The sequence below is a fragment of the Balaenoptera borealis genome (assembly GCF_965194805.1).
Source record: "Balaenoptera borealis genome assembly, chromosome: 3".
Classification (NCBI taxonomy): Eukaryota; Metazoa; Chordata; class Mammalia; order Artiodactyla; family Balaenopteridae; genus Balaenoptera; species Balaenoptera borealis.
The window spans coordinates 77,706,254-77,732,272 of record NC_138866.1 but is presented as its reverse complement, the minus strand read 5'-3'; the positions used below and the strand labels follow the sequence as shown (position 1 = coordinate 77,732,272).

Genomic DNA, 26,019 nt, shown 5'->3' with positions numbered 1-26,019 from the left:
TCAGATGGTTTTCTTTCTACATTCTGGGGGTTGAAGTGATCACCTAATAACCTGCTCTTATTCTACAGTTTATAGAGGTTCAATTACAGCCTTTATCAATCTACTCTGAGCTAAGTATTTATGAAGAATGGATTTATGTATATATGCAACATAGAAAGATGCTTTGATATCCAAGAGACCAGACCACAGGCATGCACTGTAGACCAAAGATGCATCTTACCAGATTCTGGCACAATTTACCAATACTAAAAAGGATTTAAACACGAAACCCATGTGGGGGGGGGGGGGAAAAAAGCCTACAGGCACTTTACAAGACTCAGGTTGTTTGTTCATTAATTAAAAAAATAATTATTAACACCAATTATGGGCCAGGCTAAGCCTGTATTATGTTGAGACAAGAAAATGCATAGGACCAGACTGACACAGTCCCAGCTATCACGGGGTTTGCAGCTACATAGATAATTCTTTTTGCATTCAACGTGTGAAATCAGAGTTACTGTTTTTTTTAAGCTTGGTAAATTTATCTACTCACTTTTTACTAGAAAACAGTTTCTTGACGTTAAGAATATCTTTAATCTCAGCCGGTCAAAGAACCTCAGAAGATAGCTGGATAAATTAGGACTAACATGGCTTATTCAGATCTACTTTGATTTGGGTCCACTCACAGATGCTAAGTAAAACTAATGGAGAATGAGATAAGGCCAAGTGTGGGAGAGTGTTGGTATTAGCACCAGGTTAGGTTCCAGCCCTCCCTGCCAAAGCTATAAATACAAATGACCAATTTAACAGCATGAAAAGACCACCCTAAAGATCTATACCTGGGATCTAATCAGTTGTTCTGTGCCTTCTTTCAATTATAGGATCCCTGCCACGTTTATGGGGACTTTTAATGTGAGCATCACATTTTTGAAGGCCATATCATTATGACCATGTTTGATCTGAGGGTGGAAAAACATGAGCTCAAATAATGCCTGCACAAGGTCACTCTGAACGGAGCTGTAAACTGGAATCAATAAGAGACTACTGTGGAAAAGAAAAACCACGTCAGGGAAAGGGCTCAGAGGCCATGGAGACTGCAATTCTGAAAAGGGGTGCCATTAAAATTACTTTCGATTCTGTGCGGAAAGTGAAATTAGATAAGAACAAGTTTTGTTAAAAAACGCTATTTAAGGGCCTTTGGAGAAGGGAAGGACGATAAAAGACAGAAGGACAGGGCTTCCCTGGTGGCGCAGTGGTTGAGAGTCTGCCTGCCAATGCAGGGGACACGGGTTCGAGCCCTGGTCTGGGAACATCCCACATGCCGCGGAGCAACTGGGCCTGTGAGCCACAATTACTGAGCCTGCGCATCTGGAGCCTGTGCTCCGCAACAAGAGAGGCCGCGATAGTGAGTGGCCCCCACTCGCGGCAACTAGAGAAAGCCCTCGCACAGAAGCCCAACACAGCCAAAAATAAATAAATAAAATAAAATAATTTATTAAAAAAAAAAAAGACAGAAGGACAGTCACGTCATCTCCGCTTGAGTGTGGCAACAGGATATGATTTACATAAGAAAATTAAATCATCATGATGGTTAGAAGAACTGAACTGCAGCTCATATGAAAATTAGCCTAACCATGAATCAACTGAGCCACAACACATGTGTATGACTTCTCAGGCGTAAAGAAGGCAATTGCTTAAGACTTTACGAGTGATGGACCCCTAATTGAAAACTGGCTTTCCTGTCAAATACTACAGAAGTACAGAAGTATCTTTTCTCATTTATGATTATTATATTATACCCTGTGCTCAGCTACTCCACAACTTCTCATTCTCTACCCCTTCTTTGGGGTATCTCATTCACTCCTATGACTTAAACTGCTATCCTCTATAAAGTCTCACCCAGTACTCTCCTGTGAGGCCAATATTCTACCCGTGTGTCTCAAACGTATGTCCAATCAACGTGTCCAAAGTTTATGTCTTTGTATTCCATCCCAAATGGGTCCTCCACATCAGTATGCAGCCAGTTATTCGGGCAAGGAAAAGGAGAGTTATCCTTTTCTCCTCTGTTTTTTTACTTCTCATAGGTCATCTAGTCCTGTAACTCCTAAAAGCTTTATTGATATGTCCCTTCCTTTCTTATTTTTACTGTGATTGCTTTTGCTCAAGTTCTTACCATCATTTGCCTGGACTGCTGTAGAAGAGCTTGACGGACTGGATTCCAGTCTTTTACTGTCCCAACTCTTCTTTATATTGTTCTTAGTTATAATGTATTTCTTTTTTTTTTTAATGTTATTTTTATTTATTTATTTTGTTTTATTTTTGGCTGTGCTGCACGGCTTGCGGAATCTTAGGTCCCCGACCAGGGATAGAACCTGCACCATTGGCAGTGACAGTGTGGAGTCCTTCCTAACCACTGGACGGCCAGGGAATTCCCTATAATGTATTTCTTAACAACAACAAAAAGCAAAAGGATCCCAACACACCAATATCACAACAAACAAATCCAACATGACCATGTCGCTCCCATACATACTATTTTTCAAAGGCTCTCAGTGGCCTGTACGACAAAGTTCAGATGCTTTAGCAAGTCACATTGTGACCCTCCTCTCCTTTTGGGTCTTGTGTTCTTTCCATACGCCCCGTGATATAGCTACAGCAAGTCTCTTGCCATTCCCCAAACACGTCATGTCTTTCATCCTGAGATTTGCAGTGTTTTCCTCTGCCTGGAATGCCCTTTATAACTTGTCTGCTGAGAACTCCTAATCTTAAATTTCCTCATCTGGACAACAGGGTGATAATAGTGTTTACTTCAGAGAGTTGTCATGAAGACAAAGTAAAATGATCTGTTCCCCACGGTGCCTGGTATATAGAAGCAACCACCAAATGTTAGCAGTCATTGTCACTGCTTGTCATTGACCTCACTGTCATCTTTGTTTTTTTTCAGATCTGAACAAAAACATCTCCTTTGCTCAAAATCTTCCCTGACTTACCTGGAAGTGTTAGTCATCCCTCCTCTCTGCTCCTATATGCCTAATTACAGTACCATCTTACATCAATTTCAAAATTGATGGAATTTTCATATTTTAGCATCTCTGATACTGGGGTACCTCTTGTCATCTATGACATGTCATGGTTTAATCGGCAGCAATTTTTATTTCTTAGTAGTACTTGGAATAATGGTGTTTCTTATGAGTGGCATATTAGATGACACCTACACTTACGATAACTGCCATAAAAACTTGATTATCCAGAGTGGATAATGCACATTTATAGTAGATAAGAAATCTCACATTTTCTATGAATCTGTGAACCATCTCCATAAAAAAAGGGACTACTACTTGGAACTCTACAGTAGCCAAGAGATATTTCATTTGTATATACTGCAATGTAGCAAAGTACCACCTCCTGAACCACAGAGGGGTAGCCTGATGAAGTGGCATGCTGTCACCTCCTTCAGTTAAGCACCCCTACCTGAGAGCCAAACAATGGCCAGACCCAGAGCAAAAGTGGGGAGAGGCTAGCTTGTGATACTGGGTCCCAATAACCCAGGATTTAAGCTGAGAAGGTAAAGCAATAACGTGGAGAGGAAAGTGAAGGAATGTGATGGGAAAGGCCAAGGGATCTTACTTCTAGACAGCCCTGTCCAATAGAGCTACAATGCAAGCCACAGATATAATTTTAAATGTTCTAGTGGCCGTGCTTAAAAATGAAAGGAAACAGGTCAATTAAGATTAATATTATATTTTACTTATTTAACCCAATATATTAAAAATACTCTTTTACCATGTAACCAATATTAAAAAAGCAGAAATAAAAGATTTTGCATGTTTTTTGGTACTATCTTCAAAATCTGGTGTGTGTTTGATTTGTGCAGCACCTCTCAGTCTGGATTAGCCACGTGTCAACTGCTCAGCAGCTGCATGTGGCCAGTGCCTGGCACACTGGGCAGCACAATTCTAGACTGTTCTTTGACCAACTCAGTTAACTAATGAGTCAACAGTAACACAGGTATTTCAACAGTGGCTCTTTTCACCACATGCCATTGGCAATGTTTAAGATTTATTTTTATATTTTAAAATTCATTTTAGAATAGTCATTTTCCTCCAAATTCTTTTTGTGTCTCATTTTGGCTGACTTTGTTTTAACCATAATTTGAGGCTATTCCTATGTCCTTCCCATCTGCCCTTCACTCTGTTGGTTAAAGGAGAGGTGACTCCTTTATTCAGTTACAGACCTTTCCCCAGTAAGACGGTCCTTGAGAGAGGGACGAGGGGTCTGTGGCTCATCTTAGGATCGCCAGCGTCTGTCACGGTGCCTAACACATAGCGGGCTCTGACGAAATACCTTTGAATACCCATTAAGAGGTGAACTAAGCTTGACAATAGTGGTTCTCAACCTGGGCTGCACACTGGGATTATGTGGGGAGTGAAAAAAAGAAATGCTGATACCTGGTCCCACCCCTAGAGATGCTAGTGGTAGGTCTGGAATTTGGCCCGGGTGTTGAAATTTTTAAAATCTCCCCCAGGTGATCCTAGTATGCAGCCAGGGTTGACAACCACTGCTCTAGGGCTTTCTTAGAACAGCTTATTGTGGCCACATCCTTGCTTTCCTGACTCAAGGTCCAGTTTGCCTCAACTCGAGTCCCTCTCTCAGAACAGATAACAGTTTTCTTAAGAAACCTGGCAGAGAAGAAGCTAAAACAGAACTCCCAAGAGTGATGTGCAAATTCCTTTTCCAAGGCATCAAAGCAGATTTTCAGTGTTCTAAATCTATTCATATTTATCTTCTTCCAACAAAAAGAATAAAATTCACAACATAAGTGTTTTAAAATGCTAGCTAATTTGAAGAGAAAGGATCCTAAGGCCATTACAGTATACGAGCCAATAATACCCAGACATACTCGTTGCAGAATTTTCTAGATATAGGATAATAGCAATTAAATATAGAAATGGATAGCCAAGATATGGAAGCAACCTAAATGTCCATTGACAGATGAATGGATAAAGAAGATGTGGTACATATATACAGTGGAATGGAATATTACTGAGCCAAAAAGAAGAATGAAATAATGCCACTTGCAGTAACATGGATGGACCTAGAGATTACCATACTAAGTGAAGTAAGCCAAAGACAAATATCATATATTGCTTATATGTGGAATCTAAAAAAATGATACAAATGAACTTATTTACAAAACAGAAAGAGACTCACAGACATAGAAAACAAACTTACGATTACCAAAGGAGAAAGGCGGGTGGGGAGAGGGATAAATTAGCAGTTTAGGTTTAACATATAACAAAGTAGATAAACAACAAGGACCTACTGTATAGCACAGGGAACTATACTCAATCTTTTGTAATAGACTATAAGGGAAAAGAATCTGAAAAGGGATATATATATATATTCACTGTGTTTTATATTCACTGAAACTAACACAATATTGTAAATCAACTAGACTTCAATAAAAATAAAAAATTTTTAAAATTTAAACAAATAGAAATGGGAAAAAGAAAGGAATGGAATTTAAATACACATGAGCCTCATTTCAAGTTCCCTATACATATGTCAAAAGTAGAAATTATTAATTGGGGGTCAGCAAAGGGAAATATTTTGTGCTCTTCTTTAGGCCATTTGGGTTATATTTACATAAAATAATCATAAAGCAATGCATCTACTTTAATAAATCACATATAAAACCTAATTTTAGCCACATAACCCGTAAATGTTGGTATTACTATCTGCTCTCAAAATGATACTTGGCCTGATGGCATTATGGCATTACTTCCATCATATATAAGGTTCAGCTATGGCCAAGAGAGAATTCTGACTTCTGCTTCAACACAAATGAGACCTCATCCAGGAGGAGGGAGCAATGAACTCTGCACCAAGGGACCAGCTGGAATGAAGTTTCTCTGACTCAGGGACTGAGAATTTCCCTGCCAATTTCCAAGGTGGTTTGGCCATACTTTATGGATTTACCCTGCTTAATGGTCTTTTGTTGATGGTGTGGTATCATGTGGCCTTAGTAATAAATAGAAACAGCATGCTGATATACCCCTAAAGGTTCCTACATGCATTTCCTCCGGCTTTCTAGCAAAGACAAAAGCCCCCTCTAACTATCCCACACTTTTTTTTTCTTTGTTGAGATAGTATTGACATATAGCATTAGATTAGTTTCAGGTGTACAACATAATGATTCCATATACGTATATATGGTGAAATGATCATCACAATAAGTCTAGTTAACATCTGTCAGCATGCAGAGTTACACATTTTTTCCTTGTAATGAGAACTTTTAAGATCTACTCTCTTAGCAACTTTCAAATACACAATACAGTATTATTAACTACAGTCACCATTCCTGTAAATCAACGTTCCCCATGACCTATTTATTTTATAATTGGAAACTGTGCCCCACACTTATTTTTGTTTTACATCTAGGCTGAATTTGAGAAACCAGAATAGGAGATATCCAAAAGGCGTTAAACTTTCACGTTCACTACCAGGGCTCAACAAAAGTTCCCTAGTCCTGCCAAAACCATGGAGGAAGGAATATAACTCGGTAAGATTTTTAAGTCACTACTGGGTCTCATGCATATCACTTCCATCCGCTAACCCCAGAGGGCTGACGGTTGCCAAGTGACTGGATGTGTGACATTCACCTGGCCCCAATTTTCCTTTCTGAAAAGAATGGAAAATACAACACAAGTTTCCAAGTTGCTATACTCGTAAAACCGGAGAGATAATCACCATCCGCCTGCACGACTGCATAAGCCTTGTGTGGATGTCGTCTGTCAGTTAACAGGGACCGAGGATCCTCTTGGGATCCATGAAGAGACAGAGAGAGAAAGCCTTCTCTTGCAAAGTTTACAGAAACAGGAGTGATGTTAAAGGATTTAAAATCTTACAGCAGATTTAAAAGGTGATAGAAAGGTTACAGGACAACTCCATCTAAGCTGAGTACGGCTCCGCCATGGGAAGATGGTCTAATGGAATCATCGGAGCTGCCAATGCTCAGGCGGGAGGCACGGGGCAGCGGGTCTCAGAGAAAGACGGAGAAAGGAAGGACGTTTCAGAACGTCACACCTCCTACCTTTCCGGAAGAACTCTTCGAGTCTGTCCTTGAACGGCTGCAGATACTCCTTTGGTGACTCCTTACACACCACTGCCATCTGTTTCTCACTTGCTGTGAAGAGAAGGTGGCAATTAGACTTCCTCGAGAACACGGATTTGCTGAGCTTGTGCTCTGTGCTCTGCACTTGGGGATTAATAGTGCAAAATCCTTATCCATCATCGTTTATCCAAATTACAGGGGAAAGAGCAGAAACAAACAAATAGACATAATTAGCTCACTTTATACCTTTCTTCAGGAACAGGGAAATGCATCACCTTCAAGTTTTTTTGTTTGTTTGTTTTTTTTTTTTTTTTTAGAGACATGGCAAAACCTCTGACTTGGGACAGGTGAAGTACTCCGCTTTTGGTCTCTCCAAAAGAGAGGCAAGAACTACTCAAGGACTAGTTCTAGGGAATTAAGGGCCCAGACCCTCTTCAGATTCATACTCTAAAAGTGGAGCTTAAAATAGATTTTGCAGAAATTCTCACCAAACTGGCGATTCCTCAAGGTGACACCCACATCCCAGCATGGGAACTAACCACAGGTTAGGGAGGACCGAATCTCTCTTCACTCCCGTTCACCTCCCCTTCCCATTAACACATGTGAAACATTTTATACCTAATTTACTTCAGACAGGATATCTGGAATTTACAAGAGGTTGCTTTTTTTGATAATCAAGGTCCCTCAAATTAGATAGTTCTGACTCGGTGACATGGAGACCACAATAAACCACAGTTCACCGTCATAAAAAGCAGTTAACCCAGGCAAGAGGCATTTTCTCAAGGTTTCTGTATGTTTGTGCCAGTGGCAGAAATGCATTGGGTAAAAAAAGGCTTCATTTCTCCAAAGCTAGAGCTGAGTCATGATCACTTTTGTCTGTTGATCATGGCCAGAAATTACTGACATGTCCTTATTCAAGAGAATATATTAAAGCATTAGATTTTCGCCCAGAAATCATGCCACCTGGTTCAAAAAATAGAGAAAGATATATTCTTGGAGGAATTTACAGAAGCGCAGAGGTAAGGCATTTTGGAAGAAGACGGTTAGAAAGGATTCCTTTATTTATGTTGGGAAATTTGTATACAAGAACTTGGTGTTTCCAAAACTAGCATCCCAGAATGTTTACTATGTAAGGCAACCCACAAGCACGTCAGCACTGAAGCACAAAAAAGGCAAAAGAGGTCACTCAAGGGCCCCTCGAAATTAGCTGCCTGACACTTTCTCTTACAATATTGCCAATTAGATTGCTGAAATACTAGGCAACTCTGGAGACTACCAGATTGTGCTGAAGATGAAAGCATGATGTGAGGGAACTCTGTCGAGTTCAGCATCAGCTACATTCCCAGAATCAGCTCCAGGGATTCCCACCTGAGATCATGAGGCCGATCACAGGACACAAGGGCCTAAGTTTAGGCTCTTCCTATTGACAATGTTACTTTCTAAAAGTTTTTAATAGAGCTTATTTTGAATATCTCTATTCTGATAACCATACCAGTGCTATTTAGGAAACCCTGTCCATTGGGACACAAAGACTCATTTCTTTTTTTAAAATGATCTATCTTACCTGGAACAAATTCCTTAAAACCAGCCAAACCATCATTTCAAAACACTCCTTTTTTACCCCTACATTTTTACCTTTATTTTTCAGTGTATTTGTCCTCTCTACAATGACTACTTAATAATTTTCTACTATTATCAGATTTCCCTTTACCTCTTTCCTAGTAGATGGGCCTGTGGCCAAATGATAAGTACCTCCCTTCCCACCACTATTCTGTTCTCAAAATAATGGCTTTGGGCTAGAGTGATATCAGGGACAGAGAGGAGAGGGACAGGGTATATAGAGCTGGAATATATTTCGGAGGTAGAACAAATTGCTGATGCAGTCGATGTAAAGTTGAGGGAGAGGAAGGATGAGCAAGGTGTGGCTGGAAGTGCCATTTACTGAGATGGGGGAGAGGTGAGTGTATTGTTTTTTTTTTTTGTTCTGTTCTTTTTTTTGTTTGTTTTAAGGGAGAGGAGATCAGAAGTTAACTTTGATACTTGTTTTCCCTGGTCTCTGCGAATTACAAGGCAAGATCATCCACTGAAAACAAAGAGGGAAAGGTACACAAAAAAGATGAAACTCTTAATGGGTTCTCTTTGCTCATTCAACTGAATTCAGACTCCCAGGCCTGAGATTTAAGGCCTTTTCCATGATGGTACCATTCTACCTTTCAGTTCTATTTCCCCATATATTTGACCAATGATGTCAAAAGTATGCAATGTTTCCAACTTATATAAACCAGTGTTCCCAGTTCCATGCCTTCATTCATGTGGTTCTCTGCCCATCCTGCTCTCATCCCAAACATACCTTCTACCGCATTTGACAAAGTCCTGTTCATCCTAAAAAAGTTTCTCCGAGATGCTGTCACCACCATAAAACCTTTCCAATCCAAAGATTTTGCATCTTTCAAACATCTACCTTCCAGAGAGCATTTATGTTTTACCTTTAACTATATTTAGTTGTGTATTTCTATTAATCCCTGCAAAGCCATCATGCAGGTTTCATTGACTCAGCTCCAAACTTCTCCAGAGACCTCCATGCATACCTGGCCAAAGCATCAGATCTCCTCACCTTAACTAGCTTCTTGTGCAGAGGAAAGTGGAAAAAAAATTAGCCACGTTGACCCAGACTCCGAGTGGGCTCTCCAGGGGTGCAGTATGGCCTCCTTGTCTCTTTACTCTTTTCCTTCCTTCCCAGGAAGGTACATCAAGGGGTCCTAGTCTCTTCATTCACAAACCCTGTGACTGTCCCAAGCTGATGTGAAAGGGCTCAGTGTATTTTAAAGACCCTCTCCACCCCAAAAACATCCACCGCTTCATGCTGTAAGGCACAAGAAGGTAGAAAAGATCATTCTCCTGACTGAGCAGTTATGACAGCAGGCCTAGAAGCAGGAGGTTGGTCAGACACACTTTGGAAGAGGCCTGCTTTCAAGAATCTACATTTTTCAGTGAACTTTCATGACCACATAAACTTTTCTGATGATATCCAGCCATGATTCTGAGAACACAGGAAGCCATATTTATTCTCACAATATAAATTGGGAGAGGCTTTTAAATTCTTTAGCCCTCCACTACATTCAAATTCCAACAATTCCACTTATAGAGAACTATTTTGCACGAACACAAATAATATATGGTGAGGCCTGCATTTGGTAAGAGGACATACTTGAAGCCGTGACAGTAATTTCTTCAAGGTTACTTCTCCCTAGTGAACGCAAAGCCCAAGACAGAGCTTCTTTTCCTAAATACACAAGCAAAGCCTCCACCTCTGCCTGAATTAAAAGGGTTGATCACTGCAGCTCTCCCTTTGTCCTATCTGTGCTACAGAGCCCATGGGATCCATCAAACTGCCCAGATTTTATGAGGCCAGGTAGTGGTATGGCAAAGGGCTCGTGCTTGGATCGAGACCTACCTGAGTGCAGGTGGGCTGTAGCTTTTCTCATCTGCAAAATGGGGACCCCCTTCCTCATAGGCAAGATATATGAATTGTGAGATAATGCATGTAAAGTGGTTTGCAAAGTGCCTGGCACTAGCAGGTGGCCTCGTATTTATTATTTGTCACTTTTATGCCTTTGGTTGAAACATGTCATAGCCAGAACAGCAAGAGAGTCATGGCTAGGGATTATGTGCTACAAATTCTACACACTCTATTTACAAAAAAATGCCCCAGTGCAAATCTTCTGTTTGGAACAAAGAGATAATGATTTTTGTTGCCTTGCTGATGTTCCACCACCCACTATGAGAATTCAAGGAAGAAACTCCTGGACAAAGATGAAGCAAAATGTGAAGCAAGTGCCCTGGGCCTCCGAGCTTCATGGTTTTGAAATAAGAAACACTGAAACCAGTGCAAAGGAGAGCAGCTCCCCTGCTGTGCCCGAGGCCCTCTCTGCACCCCAGTGGGCACAGCCTCCCATGTGGCCTGTTAGAATTAAACTTCTCCACACGATCAAAGCAGAGGGCTGCCCTCTGACTGACTGAGCACAGTCGCACATTCAATGGCCAGGCAGCTTGCCCGCTCCAACTTATTAACTTGGCTTATCCAGGATGCATTCTAGCAGACAAACGGGAGACCTGAAGACTAATTAACAATGACACTGGAGACTGGCAGTGCATAAAGGAAAGAGGTCCCTGACAAATTCCCAATGTCATTAATTGTCCAACCAGAAGATGCTTATGCAATATTGCTAGACCACCAAGGTTGCCTCAGACACAGGCTGTGCCAGGAGTTCCAATGTTAAAAGCCAAAGTCACCCAGGTTCTTTCTCTCTCTCTCCTTTTTCTATTAAATTTGACAGAATTAAAGTACATATTAATTCCTGAAGTTAGTTACTAATAGGTGATCATTGTGAGAGATGAAATATTGAAAACCAATACATAATAAAATAATTGACACTAAATTGAGAGTATTCTCATTTAAAGGCTAAGAGCTTGTGAAGCATTTAAAATATAAAATACAGCATATAAAATATAGCCAATACTTTATGATAACTATAAATGGAGTATAATCTTTAAAAATTGTGTATCTGTGGGAAGGAAGGTGATCTCCACGTCTTACTCCTCCGCCATCCCACTACTGGGCATATACCCTGAGAAAATCATAATTCAAAAAGAGTCATGTACCACAATGTTCCTTGCAGCTCTATTTACAATAGCCAGGACATGGAAGCAACTTAAGTGTCCATCATCGGATGAATGGATAAAGAAGATGTGGCACATATATACAATGGAATATTACTCAGCCATAAAAAGAAATGAAATGGAGGTATCTGTAGTGAGGTGGATGGAGTTAGGGTCTGTCATACAGAGTGAAGTAAGTCAGAAAGAGAAAAACAAATACAGTATGCTAACACATATATATGGAATCTAAGGAAAAAAAAAAAAAAAAGGTCATGAAGAACCTAGTGGCAAGATGGGAATAAAGAGACAGACCTACTAGAGAATGGACTTGAGGATAGGGGAGGGGGAGGGGTAAGATGTGACAGGGTGAGAGAGTGGCATGGACATATATACACTACCAAATGTAAAATAGATAGCTAGTGGGAAGCAGCCGCATAGCACAGGGAGATCAGCTCGGTGCTTTGTGACCACCTAGAGGGGTGGGATAGGGAGGGTGGGAGGGAGGGAGACGCAAGAGGGAAGAGATATGGGAACATATGTATATGTATAACTGATTCACTTTGTTATAAAGCAGAAACTAACACACCATTGTTAAGCAATTATACTCCAATAAAGATGTTTAAAAAAAAAAAATTGTGGGTCACTATGTTGTATGCCTGAAACTTACATAACATTGTACATCAACTATACCTCAATGAAAAAATTTAAAAAATAGGTTAAGTGCTTGTGAAGCATTTTAGAGAGAGATATAGCTTTGAATGTTTTAAGATTTCAGATACTAGACTGGTTAGGTCATAAGTGGTTGTCTGATTTTTTGGTTTTTGACCTTTAAGAACAAGGAATAAAGTTTATTGAGTAACTGAAAAAGCATGGGTAGGTTATAAGGATACAGAGGCAAGGCCCAGATATAATTCATCAAAATGTAATACATGTTTAATCATTTTAACAGCTCAAATGTATATGGGCATTTTTAGGAAAATATGGTGCATGTCTCTTTCTGTATGAGTTGAAGGACCTATGGGCTTAGTAATGAAGTCAGAATACATTTTCAGAGAAAAGGAAAGATGTATCTAGGCTCTGCTTTTTTTTTTTTTTTTAAATAAGTTATATATTTTAAATTTTATTTATTTATTTATTTTTGGCCGTGTTGGGTCCTCGTTTCTGTGCGAGGGCTTTCTCTAGTTGCGGCAAGCGGGGGCCACTCTTCATCGCGGTGCGCGGGCCTCTCACTATCGCGGCCTCTCCTGTTGCAGAGCACAGGCTCCAGACGCGCAGGCTCAGCAGTTGTGGCTCACGGGCCTAGTTGCTCCGCGGCATGTGGGATCTTCCCAGACCAGGACTCGAACCTGTGTCCCCTGCATTGGCAGGTAGATTCCCAACCACTGTGCCACCAGGGAAGCCCTAGGCTCTGCTTTTTAACTCTGGGATTCTCTCTTTTTCTCCTCTGTTGACCTAATTCCTACCCAACCCCTCCATGGTTCTGTGCCAGTTCTACCTGTTCTTCAGTTTTATAAGAACTGTCCTTTCCCTGAGTGCCATGCTCAAAGGACCACCATAGAGGATTGCTGAAGCAACATAAAGAACTGAGAGACTATGAACAACTATATGCCAATAAAATGGACAACCTAGAAAAAATGGACAAATTTCTAGAAATGCACAATCTCCCAAGACTGAACCAGGAAGAAATAGAAAATATGAACAGACCAATTACCAGTAATGAAAGTAAATCAATAATAAAAAATAATTCCCAGCAAACAGAAGTCCAGGACCAAATGGCTTCACAGATGAATTCTACCAAACATTTAGAGAAGAGCTAACATCTATCCTTCTCTATTACCTCCCCCCCCCAAAAAAAAAAAGTGCAGAGGAAGGAATATTTCCAAACTCATTCTACAAGGTCAGCATCACTCAGATATCAAAACCAGACAAAGATATATAACACACACACAAAAATTACAGGCCAGTATCACTGATAAACATAGATGCAAAAATCCTCAACAAAATATTAGCAAACTGAATCCAACAATACATCAAAAGCATCATTCACCATGATCAGGTGGGATTTATCTCAGGGCAAGGATTTTTCACTATCTGCAAACTGATCAATATGATATACCACATTAACAAATTTAAGAATAAAAACCATATCATTATTTCAACAGATGCAGAAAAAGCTTTTGACAAAATTCAACACCCATTTATGATAAAAACTCTCCAGAAAGTGGATATAGAGGGAACATACTTCAACATAATAAAGGCCATATACTGACAAGCCTACAGCTAACATCATACTCAATGGTGAAAAGCTGAAAGTACTTTCTCCAAGATCAGAAACAAGACAAGGATGCCCACTCTCAACACTTTTACTCAATATATTATTGGAAGTCCTCGCCACAGCTATTGGACAAGAAAGAGAGATAAAAGGAATCAAAATTGGAAAGGAAGAAGTAAAGCTGTCACTGTTTGCAGATGACATGATACTCTACACAGAAAATCCTAAAGATACAACCAGAAAACTACCAGATCTCATCAATGAATTTGGTAAAGTTTCAAGATACAAATTTGATATACAGAAATCTACTGAATTTCTACACACTAACAGTAAACTCTCAGAAAGAGAAATTAAGGAAACAATTCCATTTACAATCACATGGAAAAGAATAAAATACCTAGGAATAAACCTACCTAAGGAGGTAAAAGACCTGTACTGAGAAAACTATAAGACACTGATGAAGAAATTGAAGACAACACAACAGATAGAAAGATATACTGTGTTCATGAACTAGAAGAATTAATGTTAAAACAATCACACTACCCAAGGCAATCTACAGACTCAATGTAATCCCTAAAAAAAGGGCATTTTCCACAGAACTAGAACAATAACTTTAAAATTTGTATGGAAACAGAAAAGACCCCAAATAGCCAAAACAATTCTGAGAAAGAAGAACAGAGCTTGAGGAATCACGCTCTCAGACTATACTACAAAGCTACAATAATCAAAACAATATGGTACTGGCACAAAAACAGAAATATAGATCAATGGAACAGGATAGAAAGCCCAAAGATAAATCCATGCACATATGGTCAACTTATCTGTGATAAAGGAGGCAAGAGTATACAACGGAGAAAGGACAGTCTCTTCAATAAGTGGTGCTGGGAAAACTGGACAGCTACATATAAAAGAATGAAATTAGAACATTCTCTAACACCATATACAAAAATAAACTCAAAATGGATTAAAGGCCTAAATGTAAGGCTGGAAACCATAAAACTAGAAGAAAACATAGGCGGAACATTCCTTTACATAAATTGTAGCAATATTTTTTTGGATCTGTCTCCTAAAGCAAAGACATTAAAAGCAAAAATAAACGAATGGGACTTAATTAAAAGGTTTTGCACAGCAAAGGAAACCACTGACAAAACAAAAAGACAACCTACTGAATGGGAGAAAAATATTTGCCAGTGATATGACTGATAAAGGGTTAATATCTAAAATATATAAACAGCTCATACAACAACATCACAAAACCAAACAACTCAATTTAAAAAATGGGCAGAAGACCTGAATAGACATTTTTCCAAAGAAGAAATACAGATGGCCAACAGGCATATGAAAAGATGCTCAACACTGTTAAGCATCAGAGAAATGAAAATTAAAACCACAATGAGATATTCCCTCACACTTGTCAGAATGGCAATCATCAAAAAGATCATAAATAACAAATGTTGGTGAAGATGTAGAAGAAAGGGAACCCTCATACTGTTGGTGGGAATGTAAATTGGTGCAGCCACTATGGAAAACAATATGGAGGTTCCTCAAAAAACTAAAAATAGAACTACCATATGACCCACCAATTCCACCCCTGGGTATTTATCTGAAAAAAACAAGAACACTAATTCTAAAAGATACATGCACCACAATGTTCATAGCAGCGTTATTTACAACTGCCAAGATATGAAAGCAACCTAAGTGTCCATCAACAGACAGATGAAGAAGATGTAGTATATATACAATGGAATTCTACACAGCCATAAAAAGAATAACGTTTTGAAATTTTGCCATTTGCAGGGTATTATGTTAAGTGAATTAAGTCAGATGGAGAAAGACAAATACTATATATCATTTATATGTGGAATCTAAAAATATAAAACCACCTAGTGAATATAACAAAAAAACAGACTCACAGATATGGAGAACAAGCTAGTGGTTACCAGTGGGGAGAGGGAAGAGGGGACGGGCAATATAGGGGTAGGGGATTTAGAGGTACAAATGACTATGTAAAAAATAAATAAGCTGCAAGGATATATATATATATACATATAGTACAACATAGGGGATATAGCCAATATTTTATAATAAATGAAATATAACCTTTAAAGATTGTGAATCACTATGTTGTACACCTGAAACTTATACAATATTGTACACATCAGCTACAGTTCAATAAAAAGAAAGTGACTTAAAAAAAAGAACTAAGAGACTAACACAAACTAAAGCAAATGTTTGTGTTACATCAATGGGGTTTATGTGAGAGATACAAATCAGGGTTAGATTATAAAGGGCATAGAACGCTAGGAGTTTATTCTAAAGAAATTCATTCAGTAAATACATCAATTCACCAAATAGCTACTGCATGCCAACTATGTGCCACAAACTACTCGGTACTGGGGATACATCAGTGAAAAAAAAAAAAGACTAAAACCTATGCCCTCAGACACTGTAGTGAATGGGTCACCAACAAAAATTTCTCAATGGGAATGGCACATAGTAATTGTTGTTTCTCGTAATTTGAACTGCACGCAAACATGTGAATTATATCCTTTCATACTGTATTTCAAGGCCTCTCTTTAGTAACAGCAGGACAGTATACTGTTCTTCCTAGTGCTTTTCACATCAAGCAACACACACACACACACACACACACACACACACACACACACAGAGCTTTAAGTTTTCTGGACCAAAACATATGTTTAACAAAATAAATTTTAAAACAAATTCAGAAATCAAAATAGCAGTATTAGCATGATGAACCTACACAATGTTTTTTCATGGTACTGGCCTTGAACTGAATGGTTAGGGGATTACATTAAATCCAATGTATTAAAATAGAAATAAAAAGGCGCTGAGCTGGCTGCAATTCGGGGACTTCTATGGAGGGGGAAAATCATACATAAAATATTAGGAGTTTAAAAAATTTGCTTGTTAAAGGTTTGGCGCAAATGAGAATGCTACTTTGTGGCTATATTCTGTATGTACATTTCTTTTAAAGGCTACATAAAGGAAGATTTCAACCCAATTTAAGTCAAAAACAAATGACAAAAACTGGAAATAGAAAGTGCCTATTTCATGTTCTTGGGTTCTGATGCTGGATATGGGGGGCATTTATGGCTGAGCATGGTGGGGTCGTGAGTGGTGTTATAGGAAATTCTGGGGCTAGGGTGGGGTGCAGGGCAAACAGAAAATCTACCCTAAAAGAGAATTCCGTATAGATTAGATTTCAAAGGGAACCAACTGCTAGATTCATTTTCTGCTAAATAGACCCCCAAAGCCCAAATTTCTGGGCTCAAATCAGACAACTGTGCATTAATGACCCTTGTGTGGACAACCTGTATGTAATCAAAGGTGTCTTCTCTCATTATCCATTGTTTGGGGATTCCGCTGATACAATTACCATGTCCAAATTATTCCTCCTAGTGACCCTATGCATCCAAAGGCAAAGATCTGTATCCAAATTAGTCAAAAACCTTGAATGGGCAACTGGGTATTAGGAGTAAAGATACAGACCTTAGATACATGGTACCTGGGTTAGAATGTTACCTCAGAATAATGTAGAGGCATAGATGGACTTACACACACCAGTGCTACTTTGTATCTGTACATGCACTGTGTCTAAGCCTCAAAAGTCAATGAGAACATTATGCTAAGTGAAAGAAACCAGTCACAGAGGACCACACACTGTATGACTCCATTTGTATAACATGCGCAGAATAGGTAAATCTGTAAGATAAAAAGTAGAGTATGGGGTTGCCCAGGATTGGGGGAAAGAGGGGTAGAGAGATTAGGGGTTGAAGCGGTATGAGGCTGAGGGGAAAGAGGGGTAGAGAGATTAGAGGGCTAAGCGGTATGAGGCTTCTTTCTGGGTAATGAAAATTTTCTAAAATTGAGTGTAGTGATGGTTGCACAGCCCTGTGAATATAACAAAAATCACTGACTTGTACACCTTAAAAGGGTGAATTATATGGAATCTGCTTTTATCTCAATAAAGCCATTAAAAAAAGCTAATTCGAAAGTCTGAGCCTTAAACTGGAAACATATGAGCAGGTAAGTGAAGAATGTCCTATCTGTGCTTCTTTTATAAGGTAGAATCATTTTTCAAATCTTAGGTGCAGTTATGTCTTCGTTGTAACAGTTATAATATTTATTAAACCATAATATGAAGTGGAAAATGAGTTTGGAATACACCTGTACTTGAGAAATCAAATGTATTAGTCTTCAGAAGATACCAATAAATGTTATCAAAATAAAAGACCTAGTAAACAAATAACTGGACTTAAGAGAAATACAAGCAAGGCACTGAAAGAATTTGTTAACTTTTAATAAATTAAAACAAGAGCTTTGGTATGTTTTTAATTGTGGAAGACAGCTATATATATAGTATACCTATAATATATACATGTATAGATTGAAAATTAATACATTAGAAAAATTTTCTCTTTGAACTACTCTTAATTTAAAGATACATTTATTTATTCTTAGTTTTCCATACTCTTTATGGCTTGGAAAGTTATCTAATACCTCTCTGACTCTTAGTTTCTTGATGTATAAAATTTCATGAGGACTAAATGAGAGGTACATGAAAAAGCACTTTGTATACTGAGCAGTAAAATGCTACCCAAAATATTCTTTATCCATTTAAAATATTCAAACAGTGCTAAGCCTAGCTAGATAACATAGTGTACACGGCTTTATTCTTCCCGTTTCCAAGAACAACGAAACAATAACAACCCCACAAATTCTTTGAACAAGTTGACTTTCCTAATATTTATGTGTTTAGTAAACAACAAATCACTATGCTATAAATAGTCTAATCTCTTTCACAGCCAAACCATCTTTAAGAAATTGCCCATACTCACTTTTTCCGTTTCTCATTCACTACTTAATCCCGGACCCATTGAAATTTACTTCACCCCCATTATGACACGGAAAAAAACACCCTCAAGTCACCAATGAATCTACCCTACTGTCACTGTCTTTTTTTAAAGAAACAAAATCTCTTTTTAGTTCACTTCCCAGCAGGATTCCACTCTGTCAACCACTTTCCCTTCCTGAAACAGTCTGTCCCCTGGCTCTGGGTCCTGCATCCCGGCTTTTCTCCTAACTCTGACTGCTCTGTCTCCTTTGCGGCCTCATCCTTCTATACTCTGCCATTAAAATTTCAAGTTCTTGAATATTTCTTCTCTTCTCATGCTAGGTCCTCTCTCTAGACAATTTCCAGGTAAACATTTCAGTCGCCACCTCTAGGACGATAACACCTAAGTGTACATGTCTAGCCCATAGTTTCACCTCCAAAAGAGCTCTTGAGTCCATCACTCTCACCAGACTGCTGAGCCACCTTCTTAGCTGTTCTTCCCACATCCACCCTTGCCTCCTCCTGATCTGTCCTCCACACTGGAGTCAAAGTCATCTTTATAACACACACCTCTGATTGCGCCAATCCCCTGCTTAAACCCTCCAGGGGCTTCCACTGCTCTTAGAGACTGGCCCTTCCCTACACTCACTCCCTCCCCCCACCACACTCTGCTCCAGTGGCCCTCTCTCAGATCCTCAAACATTATCCATTTCTTCCCATCATCAGGGCTTTTTTTAGCCAGTGATATTCTCCTCCGCGCCCTGAGTAGCCAGGGCCTGGTTAGTGGTTCGTCATCATTTTCATCTCAGCTCAAAGGTCACTTCATTGGGACTGCTTTTTGACCCTCCACTCTATACAAATGAGGTCTCCCCCATTACAGTCTCATAGTGTGGCATACCTCCCCTTCGTAACTATACGATAATCTTCACAATTATTTGAATGTCTCCCTCATTAGGCAGAAGCAGTGTACTTTGCTTGCTGTTACTTCCCTGGCACCTACTATGATGTCTAGCCCATACAAGATACTCAATGAATATTTGCTAAATAAATGAACAAACTACCAAATAAACTACCAAATGAATACACTTACATGCACGCAGTACAGATATTAGTGCCTTGATAGAATCTGTCTCTAGTATATACATACACAGACACACAAAAATACATCTTTATATGTAAAATGCACCTAGACAGATACAGGCAGGGGCTGGGGAAAACACATGTAGACTGAATACCATGTCATTTTCATTCACATTCATTCATTCAATCAGATATGAGATATATGTTTTTTTAAAAAATTCAAAACCTCGATTCAGAATTCGTGGAAAGGGGATAGTCATTATTGGAAACAAAAATCTTTGATAAATTCTTGGAAGCAAACATCCCAAGAGCTCCAGATGAGGGCTTCAGGGAAATGGGATGTTGTCTTTCGTAACAGAGGAAGAGGAGTTTGGATCTCTCTCAGAAGGAGAGACGGATACAGACATTTATGGGTAGGATGACAGTATAATTGAATTGGAGAAGTCTGGCTTCTGGGTCATCCCTGCAGCTTCAGTAGAGCCCCACTGAGCTCACAGTGCTTGCTGCTGTGAGTGAGTGTGGCCTGTGAATAATGAGGAGGGGCTCAATTTTACACGAAGTTTGGACCTAGTGCAGGACAAAGACACCTCACAAGAAGGCATCCCTCCAATCCCCTTCCCTTCAAATCCTATGGACATCTTTGGTTTTCCACAGAGATGGGATTTTGGAGTAAGCTGCTCTTAGATCACAGGAGACAGGGTAACTTCTAGCCCTACTATGCATCTTTACGGGTTATACAATCATGTATAATCATACATTCAAAATATTGAGTATCTGCACTATGCAACTGGTAAACACTGGGGACAAATATTTAACCACACCTATCGGTCATCTCTCCTTTCAAAATGTTCATAAGAGTGTAATAACAGAGAGAGACAGGGAAATCAACAAACTGTAATATAGTGTAGTGTCATGGGACACCGGATAGGAGCTTTCAATTCAGATTGGAATTGGGAGGTGGTGCCCAGGGAAGGTTCTCCAAAAGAGATAACTTATGAGTTGAATTGCAAAGGTCAAGGAGGAGTCAGCCAGCCAGCCCAGCATAATGAAGGAAGAGGGAAGTAGTTTCAGAAAGAGGAAATATGAGGAGGAAAAGTAAAGCATTACAGAAATGCACGGGTCATTTGGGATAAGCTAAATGGTAATAGGATGACTGGACCCCAGAGACACAGATCTTCTCTCTTTCCTGGATCTCTAGTGTCCTGATTCAAAGGAACTGGATTCAAGGAAATGGATTAAAAGGAACTGGAACCACCTTGATTAGGGAAAGGAGGACAGAAAATGCCGTAGAAGTAGGAGGCTTGTAATTTTATATAAAGTGATCAGGAAAAGTCTCACTGTGAAGACATTTGACTGGAGACTTGACCAGAGTAACGGAGGGAGCCACAAGTAAGTCTGAGGAGGAAAATCAAGAGTGTGATTTAGGACATGTTAAGTTTGAGATGTCAATTAGACACCCACATTATATATAAAAGTCTGCAGTCCAGGCTGTATGGCTGGGATAGAAATACACTCCAGGAAATCACAGGCATAACTCTGGTATTTAAAGCCATGGAAGTAGATGAATTGCTAGGGAAAGAAGAGAAGAGATTGTATGCAAGCAGTGGAGGAGAGGTCAGCAAAGGACAGAGAGTGAAACCGAGCAGGACCCTGTAGGGTTCCTAAGCATGGAAGCCTTTCTGTCTCCGTCCAGCCTCCATGATCTTCCCTGAGTTCATAAGGGCAGATTTGAACAGGTGCTAAGCAGGGAAGGGAAAGGATGCAAAGACAAGGGAGGGGCAGCCAAGAAACAATAGTGCAGCCTTGGGGCAGGGTCCTGGTCCCTCAAGGGATGCACATAACAATGTCTTTAAACTCTTTAAGATGTCAGCACTCTTCATACCAGAGAAAGACCACCTGAGGCTACATTAAAGGAACCAGAGAAGCTCATCAAGAAGATTACCTGAGACCAGATTAGAGGAGTGCAGGCCCTGTACACACCCTAATCTTATTAGCAACCCCACCCTTGAACAGTTACTATAAAACTCATCAAATCCTCCCGGGTTGGGACATACAGTTTTCCGGGGCATGAGCCCGCTGTGTCCCCCTTTGCCTGGCAAAGCAATAAAGCTATTCTTTTCTACTTCACCCAAAACCCTGTCTCTGAGATTCGATTAGGCACCAGTGTACAGAGGCTGAAATTTTGGCAGCAAGAATGAGCAGGAAAGTAGAAAATCAGGAGTGTGGAGTCACAAGATCCGAGAGGAAACCGTTACTGCAAGAAAAAGCAGTCAGCTCTGAGCAATACTGTTGAAAGGTCAAGTTGAAGACAGAGAAGGGACCACTGACTCTAGCAACAGGGAAGTCACTGGTAGTCTCAGAAGCAGTTTCAGGGAGTCGGGGGTGGAGGGAGGAAGCTAAATTGAAGAGAGGTGAGGTAAGTGAAGACAGATTCTATAGCCACTGGTTTATGAAGTTAAGCTAGAGAAAAAAAAAAATAGCAAAACGGGGAAGATCCTTCCATCCAAGAAGATAGTCTCTAGCGCTTCTCTGATCAAGAGTGGGTGCCCCTTTCCCCAGAGAAATGTTGTGTAAAAATAAACCCACCAGGAAGCTTGGGTCCAGGGGAATCCCATGATGCTGATTCACTTCACAGAGGGAGGCTGTCCAAGATCAAATTTACCTTAATGTCCCATGATCATGAGTATTCTCCATGAAAAAATTTAAGCAGAAGTGACAGGGCCAAGTGAGGACATGCCAACATGCTTTAGGACTTTTGGAAAGACTTGCAAAGCTGGGTCACCGACTACAGGCTTTGCACGGAATTGTCTCAAGCACTATTCAAAGGTCCCTCCTATCAAACATCACAGCTGAGTCAGAATTTCCACTGTGATGATTATGTGGTCATAGATGCTGCCTTGGCCTGTGAGACATTAGCATGAAAAATATTCATTAATCACCTACCCATAATATAGATGGATTGGGCGTGCTTTGATTTATAGAGTGTTAAGTGATCAATCCATTTGTTTGAAAACATCCCTTCCCGTGGCCCCCATGAAAATCGCCACCATTAGAAGCCTTCCCTTGAACTAAAGATGCTACCTCCAGAAGATCTCTTTAGAAATGCATATATATATTAGCTGAGAAAGCAAACATTATCAAACAAGAATTTGAGAGGGTAGATTTCAAACAAGAGACAGGGAAATTGCGTTATAATGGAAGAAAAAGGCACGATCAGTAAGGTTCTGATCTCTAAGTAGATGGTCTAGTGGGAAGCCTCGGGCTGGCAGCAAACATGAAGTTTCTGAGCATCTGAAGGGGAAGGGAACTCATCCTGGGGAGGAGAGCAGCAATTAACTTCTATGAAGTACTATGAAGGTAATACACATAAAGAAATGCAAAACACACTTACAAAAAAAGTAATAGGAAAAAAATCATTCATGGTACCATGACCAGAACAGCCACCATTTAAGACCTTGGTACCTTTTTTTTAGTGTCTCAGCCTCTGCATCACCACACCCCCCCCAACCTCCATAATTTTATAGAGGTTGCTTTTATATGCTATTTTTATATACTTTTGATAGAGAAATTTATGTACCTTTATTCTTTCTATTAAACATATCAGGCACACTTTCTCATATTATTTCACAAAATTCACAAGCACTGTGTTTAACAGCCATATAAAATTTCGTCAAGTGGATATGCCTTACCTTAGTTCATGTAACAATTCCCCTGCAGTTGAATACCAAAGTCCTTTCTACCTTATTCTTATAGTGAATTATTCAGCCTTTAAGTAACATCCGTGCCCATAAAAACTTATTCTGAGTTTAAGATTACTTCTTTAGGACAGATTTTACAAGTGGAATTAAAGGTAAACATTAAAAAAAAATTTTTTTTAAGTCCTTGATACATAGTGGCCAAGCTGCTTTTGGTACAACATGGATTGTACCAAAATGGGAAAGATGAAGGAGAGAGATTTTTGGAAATAAAATTGTACCTTCTCTACCACTCTGCAGAGGTGGCTAGCTACACAGGAGCTAGAATTGTGCCTGCCACTGTAATATAAGGACTATGGTCCTTGCATTTGAAGTGATTATACTCTAGGATGGAAAACAGTGAGATATCCACGCATTGAGGTAATTTACTCAAAGGTGAAGATAACTGGTGACATACAGAAGTTAATACAAAATAATCTAGAATTAACCACAGCATAAGACTAGGTTTGAGGCCTGTCCCTGACAGCAGTTTTGAAAGGTCCTATGTATCACATGTATTCTGAATGTCAATTATACTATTGTCAATGCCAGTGGAGCCATCTGAATTTTGGGGGTGTCTACAGGCAAAATTAAAATTTGCCTCAAACACTCATATTTTTTGAGAAACATACATTTATGTAATTATGAACACATACATTTAAGATGCTCAGACCTGCAGATCAAGAATATCACATAATGATCTGGACACCTGATTACAATTTAAGCAATTTGTGGAGAATAGACGGAACCTACGTTTTGGGGCAACCAAGTGAGTATTGCTTTAAGGAGTATCTCTAAGTGAAAAATCAGTGGATGAAAAGTAAGAGGTTGCTGATGGGATCAGCAAAGGCAGAGCCAGGCCCTGTTGGGTAGGATGCCTCCTTCTCACAGCAGCGACACTTGAGATAAAGCCATCCATCTTACCTGGTGCTCAAATCAGGAAAATGCTTTTCCGCAGAAATGCTTAAATAAAAGATACTTCCTCTGGAGCCAAAATGCTGATGTCATGCAATTTTCATTAAAATTAAGTGATGGGGCTTCCCAGGTGGCGCAGTGGTTGAGAATCTGCCTGCCAGTGCAGGGGACACGGGTTCGAGCCCTGGTCTGGGAAGATCCCACATGCCGCGGAGGAGCTGGGCCCGTGAGCCACAACTACTGAGCCTGCGCGTCTGGAGCCTGTGCTCCGCAACAAGAGAGGCCGCGATAGTGAGAGGCCCGCGCACCGCGATGAAGAGTGGCCCCCGCTTGCCGCAACTGGAGAAAGCCCTCACACAGAAACGAAGACCCAACACAGCCAAAAATAAATAATAAATAAAAATTAAAAAAAAAAAAGGGCCACAGTATGTGGCTTGCTGTAAAATTAAGTGATGAATTCACTCACACATATAAATCTTGAAGGCAACGGCAATTCAAGGAGATCGGTATGTGAAAGAGGTAGCCGTGCTGATCTTAGGACTGTTTCCTCCCAGCAGTGCAACAGCTGGCTACGAAGAGACCAGTGATTGTGATAAATAAGCCCATTAGCAAAGAGGAACCTGTCTCCACGTTGCTCAATCAGGACAGCTGCGAGCCTTCCGCAGCCTCTCTGACCTCCAGGCCCACATTCCCGTCTCAGCCTTCACTGGTTAGTCACACTAACTGTAATTTTCTACTCTGCAAAGTGTTTACATCTAAATAAATCTTGAAGAAATAAAAGAGAAAAGATGGAAAGGCATAAGGAGAAGGGAGAAAGGCATGGAAAGTTATTTTAAAACATACAACCTCAACTGGTGGATGGATTCTGGTATCTAATCTTGGCTACGGGAATCATTGGCAAAGCATGAAGCTGGCAACTACTGCTAATCAGTTTGCCACTGTCTTCAGATTTAATGCAATATCTGGCTCAGACGTTTAAAAAGAAAATCCCCTATTCCAGCTAAAATATTTACAAAGTCCTATGCGTCTCACTTAATGCCGGTTAAGCAATCGTCTTTTAAAACTCCGCAGACACTTGTAAATCTGTCCGGAGAATTGTGGCCTATAAACAAGGCTTCATATAAAGAGGGCTGCATTGTCAATTTGCTGGGAGTTGAGATTTCTTAGGATGTGTTTGAAATTAAAGTTGAAAATCAGAAATAGTTTAGAGTGGGTAACAAAGTGGTCAATCGTCTCGCTGGCGGGATGCTGTTAGTAGTATTAACGGGAAGCCTCCAGACACTGACCTCAGCTATTTAAAGCCCTGCTCTCCTATAAACCTGTCATTGATCCTACCTCTCTGTTGAGTTATGGTACAGGGAAAGTTACTGGTCCAGCAGCCCTGGTCGTCTGCATCCTAGGGCCT

At 39.9% G+C, this 26,019-nt stretch overlaps 1 protein-coding gene across 5 annotated transcripts in view; it reads right to left on the bottom strand.

Annotated features, from left to right (window-relative positions):
- FMN1 (formin 1) overlaps nt 1–26,019 on the bottom strand; it is a 452,412-nt gene that overhangs the window by 105,705 nt on the left and 320,688 nt on the right. For all 5 annotated transcript variants that reach the window (XM_082384941.1, XM_082384939.1, XM_082384938.1 and 2 more), the window contains one exon: nt 7,073–7,165. In XM_082384941.1, coding sequence (XP_082241067.1) covers nt 7,073–7,165 — 93 coding nt within the window. The remainder of the gene's footprint in view (nt 1–7,072; nt 7,166–26,019) is intronic.